Genomic DNA, 20,170 nt, shown 5'->3' on the forward strand with positions numbered 1-20,170 from the left:
GCTTGGGTTTGGAGCCTAAGGTCTGGTCCAGACAGCAGCAGCACACATAGGGTATAAAGCAGATGGGTTTTGGTGTGTGCTTGTTTTTCAATGTGCTGAGAGAATGTTAAGTCCTGCAATTTGAAACCAAAGCTATCAAATTAGTATCACCCCAGGAGTTGAAAAGGTGATAGCAAATACCTGAAAAGTAGGTTTAAACCTCATGTTGCAATCAAGAAAATGGTCAGAGAAAGGTGACATTACTGTGCCAAGGGCAAGATGTAGCTGGAGGTCAGGCACAGATGGAAACGTGGAGGGATGACTGTGAGCATGCTTCTGATGCTTGCGAGGGCAGTGTGCTCCCAGCAACAGGCAATTAGAAATTCCCTGTACGTATTTCTGAGAAATCTGAACACAAAATGCATCCTCCCATCTTCAGTTAAGCAAACAATGTGGGTCACACTGTGCGAAACCAAATTATTCCCTAATATAGAAAACAGACCCCATCTCCTCATTACAAGCTTTATACAGCCAGGTCTCCTGGCTGAACCCCATCACTGCATTTGTAATTGTGGTACTGACTTTAGCTCATTACCCTGAAATCAAAACCACCCCTTAACATGCTGGTCCTATTGGAAAACCACACCCCAAACAACAAAGCAAGTTTCCGTGTGCAGGCTTCTGTGCCTAAATGACTTAATTTTCTTTTTGTCCTTTTCTTTCCCCCCCCCCCCTCTATTCATGGAACATACCTTCAGCTGATAAACACTGTCTTGTTACTGTCTGCTGTTTTATTCTTGTACACAGTATGAGAAACGCACTAACATGCTGTCCTTCAGAGCACTCACAGATGTCCGAGTGCCTTTCTTTCACGGTGTCTTATTTATCCCTGTTCTTTCAGAGTAAAGGGAAGGGAAGGAAAAGCAATCTCCCTGAGATTTCACAAGATCTACTGCCAGGCCCAAGGATATCTCAAATGCCCCATTCCTGGGCAGGCCTGCTTCTAGAAGCCCTGAGGCTGTAGCCTTCCCCCAGGAGTCAAGAGTTCCTTCCTCCCTAAACTGAAACCTGTGGCTCTGAAATTACAAACTGGGATAAGAGAGAAGGCAAAAAAACAAAAGCAGGCAGAAGAGGTTAATGTCTCCTAGTGTCCTCTAAGCAAATTGAAAAGGGAGCTGGTCCAGCATGCTCGATGTTGCTTGAGGATGTAGGCACAGCACAGCATCACCTTCTATAGCTGGGTAGAACAATGGTTCTCACCCTTCCTAATGCTGTACCCTTTACTACAGTTCCTCATGCTGTGGTGACCCCCTCCCCAACTATAAAACTATTTTGTTACTAATTCATAACTGCACCTTTGCTGTTGTTGGACCCCCTAAAGGGGTTATGACCAATGGGTTGAGAACCATTGGGACAAATGTCAGAGCCTATAGGTCATGCCAGATATTTAAAAAAAAAAAAAAATGATAGCCACAGGGCTGGAGAGATGGCTCAGCCATTAAGGCTAGGCTCACAACCAAAAAATGACAGCAGAGCCTTCTTTGCTTGACAAAGCCAAGCACTGCAGGTGCGACATCTGTCAATCACACATAGGCAATCCAGGCCCTTGCCTTCTGGGAGACAGACAGGTGAGAGGAAGGCATCTGTTGTCGCAGTCCCTTTGTGCATGCTGCTTTACTAAAACACATGCCACTCCTCATGTTTCCTATGTGCTGATTCACTCAGTATCTTCAACAACCCTATAAAGCAGGTACTGGTATTATTTTTGTCCTACAGGTGGGGAAACTGAGGCATGAAAACAACAACATTGTTAGGTCTTGCAATAATTAATCCCAGAACTGCTTGCCTGAGGAAATCCAACAGCCTGGTTGGGGCCCAGGCTTTTACCCACTGCACTATACTGCCTCCCACTGGACACACACACCTGTAATAAATATCTGAATCTAAAGGATGTTGTTAGCATTGTCCAATAACACTGCTATGCAAACTCTGTATAAAATGTAATGTTTTTTACAAACCATGTTAAAAAGTCAAAAAAGGTGAAGTTAGTTTTCTTTGCCATCGTATCTAAAATATTCTCATTTCAACATGACATCAACAAAAAGATCATTAAAGTTTTACATTTTTCTTTTTCGTGCTTAGACTGTGAGGTAACTGTTTAATACTTATACTACAACCTGATTATGTCACATTTCCAGTGCCCAACTGTCACATATGGTATAGCCACCAGCTTAGCCAGAGCTAAGCACTCCGATTTCAAGACCTCAACATTAGGTACAGCAGTGACTCAACTTGACGGGCAGTATCACACACAGGAGTAGAGCTGACCCTCTTCTTCCAGGGGGCTGCTCGCTTCAGTCTAAGCACAGGAGTATCATAAAGAGCATGGAAAGAGAGGGCTAAAATCTGTGCTGTGATATCTGCCTTGGAACTTGAGCTAAAATATTTTCTTGAGAAATTCACAGTATCGCAGGACCCTGCATTCTTAAAAAACTGTCTCTTCCAAGCCACACCTTTTCCTCAGGGAGTCCCTACTTCAGCATCCTCCTGTTCGCTTTCCAGCTGTGAACAGGACAGTATTATGTTCCTGCCCAGACATTTCTTAGCCAAAGATAAAGCTGGATTGGTATATTTTCTCAGGGACACAGCCATGCTTCATTTGCTGGCTGCAACACAGCCTTTAGCTCTCGGTACTATAGTAAATAGGCCATTATATTCTGCTTGTTTCTTCATAATGTACTTACGTGGTTTTCCACACCTAAAAGTGTATGAAACCAGGCATCATGCTGCTAGGGGGATCATTCAGATTCAGGTCTGCAAAGCTCATGATCAGTCCTCAGTGTTCAACTCTCCATTTTTAACTATCTAAGAGTAGCATTATGGAGAATAGCCTGGTTCATTTCTCCCCCAGATAAAGTTGGGTATTGCCTCACTTCTTGTGGAGGGATGCAGATATTTAGTGATCATTTGATGTGGAAATTCTTCCCAGGAAAGCAAAGAAGGTATTTATTAATTACAATGCTCCGTTAAGAGCACATTGCAAGGGTGATCAGTCATCTCACTGGCAACGGAGGAAGGTGCATGTAATTGTCAATAGAGCCCAAATAACATTTCATGGAATCTTAAAGTTGAGAATATCTGATCCCCTTCACTTCCTGGTCATAAGAGAGATTTAGGTACCTTTAGTAATATATCCTGTAGTATTACCCAAGACCCACTGAAACAATATCTTGGTGCGGGGTCTAGAAGGCTGTGGCTTTGATAAACAAGATCACCTCAGCATGTTGCTGTCACAGGGAAATCGAGGGAGTATTGTGCTTTATTTCACAGATGAGGCCAAGGGACTCAGTGATGGGATCCATACAACTAATGTACATCAGATGAGAATTGAACTTGCCCTCTTCTAGTGAAGGAACAGTCAGGAAATCAGAGCATTGGATAAAACAGAAAGCTTCTGTCTTTACAGGAGTCTTTAGTAAAGGGCAATCTTTTTTGTTATGAAGATGGCGCCTGAACCCTTGCACATGCTAACTAAGCAAGTATTCCACACTCCCAGCCCTTAGTTTGTGAGACACTGTCTCACTGTGGACCTCAAGTTGGCCTCCAACATGTTCTGTATCTGCCTCCTGAGCTCTGGGATCACAGAAATGAGTAACCAGGCTGGATTAATAATCTTTAATATAATCCTGAGATGGTTCATGATTCAAGGAAATCCTTGACAAAATTGTCACTGTGCTGTATTAAAATTTTAAAGTCAACTGTCTGATCAAGTCATCTCTGTGTATCTGCAAGAGATTGGGTCCAGATACTAAAACCTGTGAATACTGAAGGCCTTTATACTTGCATAGGATTTACACACATCTTCCTATATACTTGCAATCACTTATAGGTTATTTACAAAAAGTGATGCAGGCATTGAGATGTAGTTCAATTTGTAGAGTGCTTGCCTAACACATATTAATCCCCGTGTTCAATCCCCAGCACTGTATAAAACCAGATATAAAATAAAACACCTGTAATCTCAGCACTGGGGAGGTAAAGTCAGGAGGTTCAGGAGTGCATAGCCTGGGATGCAAGAGAAGAAACAAGGGAAGGAAGGAAGGAAGGAAGAAAAAAAGAAGGAAGGAAGAAAGGGAGGGAGATGAAACCCAATACAATATGACTGCTATTTAAATACATATTATGCTTGCCATTTAGAAAGCAACAGCAAGGGGAAAGACTGGGCATGCTCAATTAAGGAATAGTTTCTTTATTTGATAAATTTTTAATTTAGATTTGAAACAAGCTTGTTTTACATGTCAATCCCAGTTCCCTCTCCCTCTCCTTCTCCCCTGTTTCCCTCAATAACCCCATCCCAACCCTTTTCTGCTCCTCAGGGTAGGTGAGGCCTTCCATGGAGATCTTCAAAATCTGTCATATCATTTGGAGCAGAGCTTATGCCCTCCCCCATGTGTCTAGGCTGAGGGAGTATCCCTCTATGTGGAATGGGCACCTAAGTCCATTTGTATACTAGGGATAAATACTGATCCACTACCAGAGGCCCTATAGACTGCCCAGTCCTCGTAACTAACACCCACATTCAGGAAATCTGGGAAGCTCCTATGCTGGTTTTCCAGCTATCAGACTGGGGTCTATGAACTCCCCCTTGTTCAGGTCAGCAATTTCTACGGGTTTCTCCAGCCTGGTCTTGACCTAAAGGGATATTTTCAATCCATAGTTTGTTGAATCTGTGCATGCAAAACCAGGGATATAGAAGGCTGGTTATAAATTAATGTTTGAATTGTTTTGAATCTTTTATTCCACTGAGAATAAACCTATCTTTAAACAAATAGCTCAGGTTTAGGGAAAAAAATTCAACAGGACAAGAAAGTATCACTATTTCTACTCTCCTGTTGAAAACATGTGACTGGTAAACCCAATGAGAAAGATCTTTCCAAACCATTAGATGGGAATACAGCTTAGGAGAGGAATCGTACACTATGTTCAGTGCTCTGGTTCAGTCCCCGCATTGAAGTGGGAGTGGCGAATCCTCCTTACAATGAAACACTAATTGTCTCAGCTTCTAAAGATGACTTCATCTGTTCCCACAGACTGCCCCAAACCTCCAAACATCCCAATGATCATGTTGGGAGTGTCACTGGCCATCCTGCTCATCGGAGTCGTCCTGCTGTGCATTTGGAAGCTGCTGGTATCATTTCATGATCGGAAAGAAGTTGCTAAATTTGAAGCAGAACGATCAAAGGCCAAGTGGCAAACGGTATGTGAACTCTGGAGAGCTGGTGGAAATGATTGGGGATTTAGCCATGCCCTGTAGAAAGTGACTTCAGATGTCACTTATATGACTACTCTGCAGGTAGCCCCAGTGGCTTTCACTTCTATCTTGCTTAGAGAGCAGAAGAATCCATTGTCTGGTGCTAGGTTGTCCTCATGACACCCAGTGTCTCAGTGTGATGGCCTTGTAACACCTGGAGAGGCTCATGACACTCCTGCTATGGTGACTCAGGGCTGTTGTGGAGGCAACCTCATTAACTAAAGCATAGGTTCTATATCTAAACATTTCTGTAAATCGTATTCTAGCTTATGTTCATGGAGAGTGTGACAGTGTATGCCAATTTCCATGGAAATACTTGTTGCTGATATAATGGGTAACAAAGCAACGTTGACAGGCCTCTTTAAATACCAGGCATTTTTTTCCTGAATAACATAAAGTTTAAGCAGCTACATGAAATAAACCTTTAAATATATGTATTCAATGATATGATTTAAATGTCTCCTCAATAGGCAAACAGAAAACAGGACTACAATTTTCAGAAGAGATAATTACATTTCTAGAGACCCCTGGAAACAATTTCATGGTTTTAATTTCATCTCTCAATCTCTAATGGTGTGTCTAGCTATCTAATAGCAATTATCTTACACCACTGATTCCAAAAACAACAAACTCACTAGAGAAAACACAGGCAAACACAATGTGCCTTTGGGTTCATCTGCCTAAATAAATTGATGTTAACACTATTTTCCCTAAGCCTATAGCAACATCCTCAGTTCTGAAAGCAAATGGAATTTTCTATTTTTGATAATGAATGTTTATATTTAGGGGAATGATTTCAAACTAATCATAATGTACATCACAGGAAAAGGCTAATAAAAATTTAATCTACCTTATATTTTTTGAACAAAAATGCTTTAGTTATATATAAAAAAAAAAAAACAATGCCATCTTTGGACCAGGAAGAGTCCTGACTTGGGAGTCTATCTCTAAGATTATATTTTTAAAGCACCTAGAAAAGGCTGGACACTAGAATGATGGTAAGTATATATGTTGAATTTGATCAGATTTAACCAAGCCATGGTGACATACTGAATGCATAATCTGTAGCCTCTAGTGAAGCAAACTGAAGTATATATAAGTAAAGAGAAATGAAGGCTAGTGTTGGGTTTTAAATAATTCAGACAAAAGTTCAGGGGCTCCCCAAAGTTTTGGTACAGGTAGAGTTGAGCCCCTATCATTAATTTATTCTAAGAACAGTCTTTGCTCAGAGCTTCTGAAAATAACAAGCAGGTATTCTGAGACTACAAGCAAACACTTGGCTATTTTGTGATGTGTGTCTACTAACCAGCATATTTTAATGTTCTCAGATGCAGTCATGAGTGCTGACAAATGATTAATATCTTTAGAATACGTTTTAATTAACAGTTAATTTCCCCAAAAACATGAATTGTTCTCCCTTAGGAAGCTAAACATGACTGAAATTCAAATGCCAAAATTTAGCTGTTTCTTCATCTAAAATGGGACAAAACCACACATTAAACAGATACAAGCATAAATGGAAAATATTATTCCCTGTTAAATTGGCTTTCTTTGAATAACAAATGTTTGATGTTCCTGGCTAGATGATGACCAGGTAATAATTATTCATTTGCATGCAAAAGAGGTTCCATTCAATATTCAGTCCAAATTTCACTAACACATCCTCCTCCTGGGACAAATGTATGCTTGGCACATACATTTAAAGGTCTTCAATTTAATTCAGTTTTCAGTCTAAAACCTATTTCTTCTCAAGGGGTGAACTTAACTGATCTTTAAAACCCAGGGACAGAAGAAACAATAAGGTCACCAGGCTCCTTAGACTCTTAAGGGGACAGAGCTGAAGACAAATCTTTGCTCTTACCTCCTGAAATATTTTGTCAGGACTATAAAGGTTACCTTTTATTACCAAAAAAAAAAAAAAAAAAAAAACCCTCAGCATTTTTCCTCTGAAAATACAAATGGAAAATATTTAAATTCATCTTTGATTAGACATTTTTTTTCTCTTGGCTGACAAGTCATTAACTTGTAGGGAAAAATAAATATGTTTAGCCTGACATTTCTTGGAGCCATGGGTTGATTTTGTTCTGTTCTAAGCAAATCTGGTCTGCAGTTGGCAGTTAGGTAGTCATTAAGGAAGCTGTGAGCCATGACAGAGCTTTCTGTTATTGCTTTTATTCAAGCCTGAAAAAGGTACCACTGGCTTTCCAGAATCCAGGTTTAGGTCAGGGCCTCGATATTCTGGAGAAAATACACCTGGTCTCCTTACATACTTAGAAAGAACTGGCCTTGTCTAAAAGTGGACACTCACCCACTCTAGATCAGGCCTGAAGCCCAAGTCTCAACTGGACATCCCACAATGGGAGGTGAATAATGAATATGGCACTGGTCATTTCCATACCTCCTCACAAAACCCAACCCTAGCATGCTCTCTTGAACTCTGATCACCATCTGAGGGCAGAACATACCTCAGTATCAGTGTGAACTTTTCCTTCTCCAGTTTACATATGTTCCTTACCTTCCTACTATGGTGGAATCTTAGTCCACTGACCCCACACAAGGGGCCCCTGAACTATTCCAGACCTGTGTAAATGAAGTAGTTTAAAAAGAAATGAAAACTGCATAAAAGTAAATGATTAATTATTTACAAAATAACATTATGTTGCCCTGTCTCTGGAAACTTGAGTCATCCCCTTTAGAGTACTATAAAATCTGTTTTGTGTGGTTGCAGAGTTGGCTCAGTGAGTAAAGCTTGCAAGCAAGTAGACCCAAGTTCATATTCCCAACACCCATGTTAAGCCAGACTCACTAACTCAAATCTGAAACCCTGATGCTGGAAGGACTAGAAACAGGCAGATCCTGGGGCTCACTGGCCAACCAGTCTAGCCAAAATGGTGAACTCCACAACACTGAGAGGTTATCTTAAGGGGGGTGGGGCAATAGAAAAAGACACACAGCATTGACCTCTTGCCTCCTATACACATGCAACACACAAGCAAGCATACCTGCATACACATGTATAGCACACTAGCACACACACACACACACACACACACACACACACACACACACACACAAATTCTATTTCATGTGGGAAGTAGGTGCATTTTATTATGATTGGCAGATATGGGGTGGGACCTACAAACAAGTACCAAGTCCTACAAAAACCTAAGCCAGCCTGATGCTAGCCAATTTATTTTTCCTAGTCCCTCTCTGCTCCCTCTCTTCAGCCTAGGCTTCAGCCATTATCCCCACCTGCATTTCATGTTTTCCAATCTTGTCTCTTAAATTGACTGCTTTATCAAGTAATTTCTAGTCCTTAAACTTCATAAAACTTCTTATGAGTTTTATTGCAAATGAGACTCCATAAGTACCTGAGACGACTTTAGTTAGTCTTAATCTTTCAAAGCTCTTAATGCTAATGGTAGCTGGATTAACTCTCCAGGCTGATTTTAGGAGTAGAGACAATACAGCAACCTGGCTTATACCCACCATGGACTGTAGCCAAAGAACTACTTCTATCTACCCTCAGTGCAGAGATGGCCTCTGTCTCTCTGAAGTCATATGACCAAAGGCAACATGGCACTTGGTCAAAGGTTTTGACACTGTCTTGAAGCCATACAGAAGCAGTTCTCATGCAGAGGAGGTGCTACTGGGAATCCAAGGGCAAGGGAAGTGAGGTCACGAGATGTTTTTGTTTCCCTTAGTTCTTCTGATAACAAATACAATTTTGTTTTGTCAAGTTGTAGATAAAGTTCCTTCCCCTGGGAAGTTGTAAACTATGTCTACCCTTCCTCCTAAAGTCCTGTGGTAAACCAGGCACAATTCCATCAATGTTTATTCTGGAGGACCACTGAGTGTATTGGGCTTTTTCACAGTGGGGTCACTATAACTGTGTGGGTACTACTTCCACAAAGAGCCCTGGAGATTACTAGTCAGTCAGTCTAGCCAATGAACTACTGGTTAAGTGAGAGGCTCTGTTTCAAAGCCTAAGGAAGAGAGCCAGGGAGAATGGCTCCAAGGGTAATGGAGCTTTGTGCCTAAGCCTGCTGAACTCAGGGAAGGTGAGAACTGGCTTCCAAGGTACCCTCTGACCTCCACAGGTGCACTGGCATGTGAATGCCCCTCTGCTAAGTCATTAAGAACAATGAAATAAAGAAGAGTAATTTTAGAAGTGTACATATGGATGCACCACACAAAAAGTGAAATAAAGATGGGTAAAATGTAAAATTTATCAAAATTATTCAAATAGCTTCCAAGATTGAGCTTTACTCTCCAATTTTTGAACTACAATGCAAACCTTTGAAGATGTTAAAGTGGTATAATAACAAAATGTATTTCCTTTTCTTTGTACCTTTTCCCTCCTGTCCTTCAGGGAACGAATCCACTGTACAGAGGCTCCACCAGCACTTTTAAGAATGTGACCTACAAACACAGGGAAAAGCACAAGGCAGGCTTTTCCACAGATGGGTAGGCAGATCTACTTCAGCTAGAGAAAGTCAACCTCACTACCGTTAAAGGTTAATGCACTGTTTGATTTGACTTTCTTTGTTGCTTCAAAAACAGGTTGACTTAAGATAATAATAGATCATTGGAGATCAGTCCTTCTCAGCACGAAGAGTGAGACCCTATTGGCAGGTTCAAAATATTCAAGAGAATATCCTAAGCAAAGAGGTGAACTCGAGATCACATAAAGAGTATGAACTCCATTTCATTGATGCATCAAAAAAAAAAAATCATCAAAATGATTCATGAGGACTTGATTTGCATTTGAAAAATGTTCAGAATTAGAATCTCACTTGCTTTCTGAATGCAGCTACCTAAAGTCTTTGTCTCCGCAAAGTCATGGAGTTCTTATGCTTTTATTGTTGCTTTTTCTAAATTTACAGAAAAATCTCCCATTTCCTGAAGGATTATTTGCTTGTTTGTTTGTTTGGGGTTTTGGTTTTTTGAGACAGGGTCTCTCTAAAAAGTCCTGGCTGTTCTGAAACTGCCCAGGCTGGCCTTGAACTCACAAAGATCTACCTGCCTGTGCTGGGATTAAAGGCATGCTACATCATGCTAGGTGATTTTTTTTTTAAGTATGGGACATGACATTCTGGTTTCCCATCAGCAGAAAGAATACAGTTCTAAATGTTAGCAATTGTCTTAGATGTTATACTTACAAGTCATATATACAAACAAGTTGTTAGCTTATCAAAAAGAGTTTCAGGAATATAAACAGAACCTGGGGTAATAGAATAAAAGGTCACATGGCTTTCCATCAAGTGTGTCAAGACTGCAGGAGTCCCTCAAGGAGTCTGGGTTTCCTGCAGGACATTGTTATCCCATCTGCACAACCAAGCATTCACAGCCTGGGTTCATGGAATGGATGTGTCACCCACTTGTTCTAACAAGTAAAACCACTTACAAAATCTGCACCGGCAATCAGCAATCCAGTAGAGATTGGAGAGAACATCTCTGGAGAATTTCATTTCTTATGGTTACTGCTGCATTATGAAGAACTTTCCTCTCACTGGATCTCCACAGAGAAGCCGAAAGGATAGGCGCAAGAGCTGGGGACAGACTCTGCATCTTCTAACTCCACGCCCTTTGCATGTGACTCTTTTGTCAGTAAAATGATAGAAGGATTGTGTTAGTTATAGTATAACTATCTTAGTTTGAAAGTGCAATGGCACGAAACAAACAACACTTAGGTCCCTGGAATGCAGGCCAGTTGCTGTATTTTTGTGCAGCGTGTGTGGCTTTGACTGGATAGTCCTGTGAAGCCATTCCCTGGGTGAACAGCTTCATATTAATGGAGGCTTCGTGATTGTCCAGTGAACTGTCACTTGGTCTCCAAGCTCCCTAGCTCCTCCCAGAAACATCTATGTACGTTTTGATTGTCTGGAGTCTTTCTTTTTCGCTTTTGAAATAACTCAGGTAAATCAGTCAGTTAGGGAGTACACAGCTAAATTTAAAAGAAAAATCCTAATGATTTTCCTTGGATCCCTGAATGGTCCAAGACCTTGGAGTCTGGAGCAACCTGCAGATACACTCCCAGTAATACGGCAGCGCTGCCACCACTACACGGGGCTGTTTGTGCTGTTTTTGTGTTATTGCTGAAATGAGATTTTAGAAAATAGAAGTCTCTTTCATGTGTGTAGTAGGAAGAATTTGTTCTTTCTCTAAATACTGTTTTGACCCAAGGCAGGACCTTGAAAAGGTCAAAACACTAACAGTAGGGCTTCTGTTCACTGAAGAGTTATGTTACACAATGATGAGATGGTTGTTTTTTAAGTGGCTTTATTGTATTTTGCATTGGCAAAAATAAACATAATTTAAACATTGAACCTTGGTTGGATGATAATGCCTTTCATTTACTTGATGCCAAACCCTCTTCTTACATGTCTGGATCATTCTGTGACTTACTCTGACTCACTTTGGTGATTTCAGTCAAGGGCCAACGAGAAGAACAGAACATTATCCCATGTTTGGTAATATCAAGTTCTTAAGGATTGGTGTTAGGGGCTGACATATCCCCACTGAACACTGTCCCAGAAGAACCATGTACTAACTCCTAGAATCTTAGAGTGTGACTATGCAACTACAGATAGGATCTGTAAAGAGGCAACTAACTTTAGGTGGGGTTATAGTGTGGGGCACTAATCCAACATGACTAATGTCCTTTAAGAAGAGGAGAGGAGACAAAGATGTACACCCTAGGCAGAACATGACACAGTGAGAAGATTGTCATCCATAAACCAACAAGAGCCTTGATGTTTACTCGTCCTTTGTATATATACCTAGAAATGATATATATGGGTCAAACAGTAGTTTCATCTTCAAGTTTTTTTAAGGAATACCCATATTGATTGCTATACAAACTTATATTCCCACTAACATTTGCTCCCTCTCTCTCCCAAATTCATACCATCATTTCCTGTTATTTTTTCTTTATGATAATTTATGAATACGGTAACATAAAATCTTAGTGTAGTCTTAATTTGCATTTCCATGGTAGCTAGGGATATTGAACATTTTTTCATATATTTATTGGTCATTTATATATCACCTTTTTTTTTTTTAAGAACTGTCTGTTCACCTCATTAGCCCATTTATTGGTTTAGTTGATTAGAGTGTTGTTGGTGGTGGTGGTTGTATGTGTGTATATATGTGGTGTGTGTGTGTGTGTGTGTGTGTGGTATGTGTGTTGTGTGTGTTGTGTATGTGTATGTGCCTGCACATGTGTGTATCTCATGAACTTTCTGTCAACCATATTAGCATATCTGTTGGTGTCACCCTTGTTCAGGTCTTGTTAAGAGAGCAATATTGAGACTTTATGGTTGCGCTTCTGACATTTCTAGGAGACACAATCTCAGCAAACACTCTGTCCCTCTGGCTCTGACAATCTTTCTACCTCCTCTTCTGCAATGATTCCCAAGCCTTAGGTGCAGAAGTTGAATCAGTTGGAACTGGGGCCTACAACTCTGCATTTTGATCGGTTGTGATTTTCTATAATGGACTCCATCTGTTAAAAAGGGAGATTTCCTTGATCAGGGGTGAAGACTATACTCATCTTTGCATATAATGATAAATATTTATAATATAGTTAGGGCTTGTGCTGGTTTAGTAATGTGGAATTAGTAGGTTCTTCTCCAATATTCATTCACTAGTTCCGTATACTTGGCTAGGTTTCCAGTACCAGGCATGATTTCCTTCTTGTTGAGAGGATCTTAAGTCCAATCATTTGTTAGTTACCAGCAATCCTTGTGTACCAACCCTGCACCCTCAGAATTAACATGTCATGTTTGTCGTTGTTGTAGTTCACAGGTGTCATGTATAGGTAGAACTGTTAGTCCCATCCCTCCTTGGAAGCTGTCATGGTATCATGAAAGCTAATTTTCAAAGAGCAGACTTTCAGGTTAGTTCTAGCTCAAAAGCCTCCTGGCCCTGTGTCTCAAGTACAAGGGGGAGGGGGGTCTTCATCAATAAGGGCTTATCTTCTATCTCTGAGTTGCTGTTTCTTGGAGACTAAAGCCCCAAATTCTAGAAATCAATACCTGCTGTTATTTTGGATAGCACTTAGTGTGGTGGTATATTGTTTATGATTTAATAAAGCCACTGGGGATCAAAATGTAAAGCCAATCACAGCCGTAGAGTCACGTAGGCAGTGGTGATGCACACCTTTCCCAGCAGCCACTCTAGCTAGCCTTAGAGGCCAGGTGGTGGCAGTACACACCTTTAATCCCAGGATTTGAGAGGTTTAAAAGGAATAAACAAGGGTCTCATGAGAATTAAGTCTCTAACCACATCGAGGAAAACATAGCAGTCTGAGATTGCAGTCTGAAGCTTGGTGGAGAGCAGAGCAGTCTGGATTGCACTCTGAGGATTGATGGAGACAGAAACACCCATGTTGATCTGAAGTAGAGGTAAGAGCTATGGCTAGCTGCTTTGTTTTTCTGATCTTTAGCTTGAACCCCAATGTCTTATAATTCCTTTAACTATCTCTGACATACTGTAAATTAATTCAATAAATATTTATTTATGTATAGTATATACCCAACATTCCTCCCTATGGCAATGAATGTATTGTGAGCAGTGAACAAAACAATCTCTATTCTTCCCAATGTGGGACACGATAATATACAAGTAAGTATGCAATGTTGAGATAGTAGACAAATTTCTGCTTATCTCATGTGGCCCATGTAAGAAGTATGGGTTTTTCCTCCCACCGCTGGTCTTGTCCCGCCGCCGCGCCAGCCCCAAATAATGTACAGAGACTCTGTATTTGATACAATGCTATTGGCCAGGTACTAGTTTCTTATTGGCTAGCTCTGCCTTAGTTATTAACCCATTTGTGTTAATCTATGTATGTCCACATGTTTTTCTTACCGGGAGCCAGCTGCTGCATATTGCTCTCTCCAGACTCTCCATCTTGACTCCTCCTTACTACTTCCTCATTTCTCCTTGTCTCCTAGTCCCTCCTATCTTCCTTTCCTATTGGCCAACAGTGCTTTATTCATTAACCAGTATGAGACACATATACAGAATGACATCTCCCATCAGCCCCACCTGCCTCCCAGGTCTGTGCTGGAATAATCCCAGCAGTAACTCACACAGTCCTCGTGGTAGTAAAACCCAGCAGTTCAGAGTGGCTTTGCCAGCAGCTGTACTAATGTACAGAACAGAACAATGTGGGAGTTAGCACCCAAAGGAAGCACGCAGACACCTAAGAAGTAGAGATGGGAAGGAATCAGAAGACACATTGAGGCTGAGCCAGCAACAGCAGTTTCTGGGGATGATGTCACCAGCATCCTCCAGCAGCATCATGTGTTCACCATCTCTTACCCCTGTCCATGCTTCTCTTCTTCCCTGGGATATCACCTCCAACTAGAGCAGTAGCAAAGAACTTTGTTTGCTTCCAGCCCTTGTTTTATGGAGAGCCTGAACTGTAATAACCCAGCAGCACCAGGAGCTATGCAGGATATAAAGCCGTATCATGATGTGTGAGGAGGCACAGCTCAATATTTTGAGCTGGGGCCTGTGTAAGAAGACAGTGAGTAAGTGCGAAGGTCCCAGGAGTCACTATTGTCTCAAGAAAGAACAAAGTGAACTGGGGGAGAAACGGAAGCAACTAAGTAAAAAAAAAAAAAATGGAAACAATAATCTATTTGGACTGTTAAAAATAAAAACATTGCGTTTTTGGACATGGAGCTTCAAGTTTCTAAACTTTGCCATTCTTCCCAGTATGTTGCTCAGTGATCTCACTCACAGGAACATAGTTCAAGTCAATTGCCAGCTAGGTTCCTAGAAAACAACTCACTGTTTTTATTTAAAACAAACAAACAACAAAAAAAAAAAAAAACAATACGTACCACACCACATAGTGGGGCCTGATCCCTATTGCACTTAATAGTAGGCTATCAAAGGTTACATTACAGCCTCAAAAAAGACTAAATATTCAGACTTCTCTTTACTTCTAGAAAAGAAACTGTTGTGGTTTATTTGGGTTTGTCATCATTTTAATGCTGGGGGTGGGGAAGATGGTCATGGCAACTTTGAGTCATCCTTTTGTTATAAAGGACCTAGGTAATAAGGAAATCAATTTTTCAAAAAAAAAAAAAAAAAAAAAAAAAAAAGCAGTCCTAGGCCAATATAAGCTGTAAATCATGAAGCCAACACAGAGAGAAGAAAGAAACAACTGGTTTGACTGGGTTTGGAGACGTGTGGAAAATGTAAGGAAAGGAAAGAATAATCCTATGCAGGGGTAATGCTGAGGATGAGACATTAGAGGTGGTTGGGTACTTATTGTAGTATTTTTTTTTAACTCTTATGATTTGTTCTTTGGAGGCTACCACCCAACTCCAAAATATCACACATCTACATTTTGTCTCTGAGCTTCTATCTTTCTCTGTCCTATATACCTTTCTTTACTTCTTACTTCATAGCTTGCTGGGTAGCTGGGTAGCTGGTGCCTGATGTCGTCTCTCCTTCTCCTCAATCTTTCTTCCCAGATTTCTCCTCCTATTTATTTATTCTCTTTGCCTGCCAGCCCCACCTATCCTTTCTGCTACCCAGCTATTGGTGATTCTGCTCTTCTTTAGACCAATTGGGTGTTTTAGACAGGCAAAGTAACACAGCTCCACCGCATTAAACAATGCAACATTAAAGAAAGCAGCACATCTTTGCATAACTAAGCAAATATTCCACAGGATAAACAAGTGTAACACATATTAAATTAATATTCTACAACTTATTTTTAATGCACTTATCATTTTGAGACAGTTATCCCCTGAGCATCCCAGCCAGCATGTCCAGCTCTATGGTAAGAGCAATAATGCCAGTTATATGGGATTTCAATCCACATAATGACTTTTGTTTCCTCTTCAACACCAGAAACAGCATGAGCTGAAACACTCCTTTGAAACGGTCCCCCACAAGTAACATGTCTGACCCAAGTAAACTCCCCAAGTAACTGAAAGTCCTCTGATTTTCTGTTTTTAATTCATGTCTTAATTGCCTGGTTTTTTTTTTTCTAGAACATCTTACAGATTCATGGTATTATAAAAGCAATCCCACTAATAGCATTGTTTAACTACTAGAGAAAGTTGGCCTTCAAAGCCTTCACTTAAATGTTGATACAGGCTGATGTTACATCTCAGTTGTAACACTTGCCTTACATGGGAAAGGTTCTGAGTTTACTCCCCAATAACCTCCCTCCTCCCCAAAATGTTGATGGTTGATCATTATTCTCTACCATTCTTACTAATTTTATAAATCTAAATAGGAAAATACACCATTTCTATACAGGAGAAATGGGAACTGAACAAAATGTGGTGAGTAGAAATAATGTCATTAGAATTAATTACTCTACATAAGACTCAAGCCAACACAACTCAACAGCAAGAAAATGTGTTTGAGGCTTGACCACAGCCATGATTCCCTTAACAAAGGCAGTTGGGCTAAGAAGTTCTGACATTAAGTGAGAAACGCTTCACTGGAAGGGTATTGGTGGTTGGACAAACACATTGATTCTTTTGTGTTGCAGGCTCCAGAGGGCTGGTTGCTGCCCTCTGTGTTGGTAACTTGCCATGCAAAGTCACCATTCAAGGAGAAAAGTCTGGAGAACCTACTCTTCTATTCTTTCCCACTCAGTTGCACAGTGACAAGGAACTGTAACTCAGTTTTCCATCCCATGAGCTCACCCAGAGCTATGTACTTAGGGTCCTGCCAATCAAAGAACACAGATTTGGACATTTCATGTTCTTTTGGTGTCATCGATAACTATGAGGTTTTGTTAAATCCCACATAGGATCTTGTTATATTTGAAATGTGACCTGACGTTTGTAATTTCCAAGAATGAGCTTTGTGAAGGAATTTATTGCTCAGATTATATTTACTGGGTTAAACCTAAATGTATTGATATTTGTGATTTCTGTACACCAGCTGATTGTATCCCAGGCCAGTAGCTGCAGGTACAACCATGAAACCCCACTGTTTCATCCAGTTGGCTTTACTCTGTCAAATATAAGGAAGTGTGTATTTTTAATGTACATATTTTATCAGCATTAAATAGCTTGTGTAGTTAATAAAAGTAGAGAACACCTACTGTTATAAGTACAGTAATTATTCTATGTCAGCTCACTGAGAGTTTACAATGACTCTACAGAGTGCTATTACCTCTTATTTTGTATATGAGGAAACTGAGGCATCTAAAAAGGTTTGATGAAATGTCCAAGATAAGTAGTCTGTTACTGGTTAAACTGGTAAGGACAGATTTTAATCAATATTACATGGCTACCACTGAAAAGAATCCAGACCAAACTAACCTCAAGTTCAATATGTGTTGAAACAACTGAGCAAACTAAGGGAAGAAGTGGGCAAAAGGGCAGTTCTTGGGGGGTCTTCGTAGTTGAGGAAGTAGAAAAGAACACAGTGGGAAGAGTTAATCATTGTGAAACTTGTGGGGTTCATTGGTGAAGATAGTCTCCTGCCTGCTCACAGAGGCTGAGGCAGGGCCTATTTCTGTATTTTGTCTGAATAAATAATAAGTTATTTTGTCTGCCTTGAGAAATTCATAGCAGACAGTCTAAAGGTAGCTATGGATATGTCCAAAGGATATGGTTTTGAAATGTTAGACAACTGCCTTAGTGTATCAGTAATGTTTGCATAGTCTGATACTGAGGCCTAGTTGAAAAGAACCTCAGTGGTGCCTGGCTAGACTGGAAGAGTTTTCATTGGAGGTAAGTATTTGATATGTACAAAACACTTTTCAACACTGTCCATACTGTATTATACATTCTAGATCAAGATGTAATATTGATTTGTAACATAATCTGCCATCACTCGTATTATAAAAATACGGCAAATAGAATCATTTTTAATCTCTAAGAGGATTGCTCTTTCTCTGCACCTGGAAAGCAGAAGCTAAAAAGTTAGAGGGATTTTCCCAGAGTTACTGAGTTTATAAAGGACAAAGATAGGATTGGGATCTGAATAGATCTGGCTGCAGAGTCATCTTCAGCCCCATTTTATTCTGACATCTCTGAAGGTGGGTCTCTCTCTCACACATACACACACACTCACACTCATATACATACACATACTCACACATATGATTATACTCAGATACACTCATACACACACACACACACACATTCACACTCATATACATACACATACACATATGATTATACTCAGATACACTCATACACATACACACACACACACACACACACACACACACACACCATTCACACTCATGGCTTTGTCCCTTCCATACATGAGGAAGGTGTTACCTTAAGCTGCCCTATGGGGCTTGTCTCAGGTACTCCTCCAGGTGCAGTAATGGATTCACAGTGCTCCATGTAGACCTAACCATAAGATTATAATGAAATCCAACTCCTAAATAAAGGCCTTTTCAGGGAATTGTTCTCTAGCCAACTGTGTTAAGGAAATGGGGTGGGGACATGTCCTGGCCAGCTCTTGTTCTATAACTCTGCCTTCTACTCTAAATCAGACAAGGACAGGACATCCACTATGCACACATTATCAAGTTGTACTTCAATATCCTAAGTCCCAGAGAGAGCCTTAGATTGTTTTGGAGGCAGAGGTTTTATATGGTATGTGGGTTACTCTCTGTTGCTGTGATAAAACACTGTGACAAAGGCATCTTCCAGAGGGAGTTTGTTTTATCTTTGGAGTTCCAGAAAGGTAAGAGTTCATCACGGCAAGGAGGTATGACAGCAAGAGCTGGCAGCAAACCACTTCAAGCACAAGCTGGAAGCAGAGAGAAAGAACTTGATGTAACTGAAGGCTTTTAATCTCAAAGCTTACCTCCAATAGCCTCTCCTGCACCTCCCCCAAACAGTACCACTAACAGGGGACCAAACCTTCAAACACCAGAGCCTCACAGGAACACTGCTCAGTCAACCACCACACATGGCAGGAATCCATTCTCAGCCCCAAAGACTCTATATCCACATAGCATTCTCTGTAAGCACTGCTGTTTTACGTCCAAATAGATAAAAAATGCCTGTCTGAGGAGACAGCCTCTGTTTCCACCATTGTCCCTGAGTGCATACACTGCTACCCTGAGGGCTTCCATGCTCTGCATCAGGGGCTGGTGCCAATGGAAATATGCTCCTACACAGAGGACTTGCCTGTTTGACATGAGAAGTTGAAGGGGAAAGTTAGCATAGTACAAAATGTGCCTAAGCTAGGATGATGTTCCTCTTTGCTGGCTGATGAGTCAGAAGAGGTGGGTGGGGAGCAGGGTGACAGTAAATATAACCAGAAAAAATAATAATAATTGCATATTAATTTATCTTATTTTGTCCCCCCCAAAGGTACTGGAGAGAAAAACAGAAATGGATCTTTGTAAAAATTTTAATTACCATGTGCTAATTTCTTTTAAAAGATCTTACTTTCCTTTTGCTGATACGTCTACAACTGCAAGTATGCTCAGGCTTCAGAAGAGGCTTGCCTCTACTGTCCTCTGCTATGGCAAGAGGTCTGGTTGGGTCTCAGTGATATCAGTGAAATCACTAAGACAATTTACCTCAGCAGATCTAGATGCTGATTAAGATCAGTTGGCCATCCACGGGCCTGTGGCTGTCCATTACATGCCTCAATGCCAAAGAAACACCTTCTGTCCATGCAAGGGAAAGCATACCGCTGTAAGAAGGTAGAGGGTATGGCCAATGCTCAGTGCTTGCTAGGGTGACTTGGGTGAAAATACAGATCCTATGTATCAGGAGATATGGTGAATCTAAGAAACTGACCACCATGTGTACCATATACAAGCTGTACTCATAGGTGAAGCAGAATGTGTTAATAAACAAGCAGGTTCTTATAAACACATCCACACACTGAAGGCAGCTAGGGGTAAGGGTAAGGAAG

The 20,170-nt window shown here is 40.7% G+C and overlaps 1 protein-coding gene across 4 annotated transcripts in view; it reads left to right on the forward strand.

The window, feature by feature from the left end:
• Positions 1–11,619, forward strand: part of Itgb6 (integrin subunit beta 6) — a 120,955-nt gene extending 109,336 nt beyond the window's left edge. For all 4 annotated transcript variants that reach the window (XM_051184600.1, XM_051184597.1, XM_051184599.1 and 1 more), the window contains 2 exons: positions 5,070–5,236; positions 9,663–11,619. In XM_051184600.1, coding sequence (XP_051040557.1) covers positions 5,070–5,236; positions 9,663–9,761 — 266 coding nt within the window. In that variant the 3' untranslated portion in view covers positions 9,762–11,619. The remainder of the gene's footprint in view (positions 1–5,069; positions 5,237–9,662) is intronic.
• The last annotated feature ends 8,551 nt before the right edge of the window (positions 11,620–20,170 follow it).

This window comes from Phodopus roborovskii, unplaced genomic scaffold (assembly GCF_943737965.1).
Source record: "Phodopus roborovskii unplaced genomic scaffold, PHOROB, whole genome shotgun sequence".
NCBI classification, from domain to species: domain Eukaryota; kingdom Metazoa; phylum Chordata; class Mammalia; order Rodentia; family Cricetidae; genus Phodopus; species Phodopus roborovskii.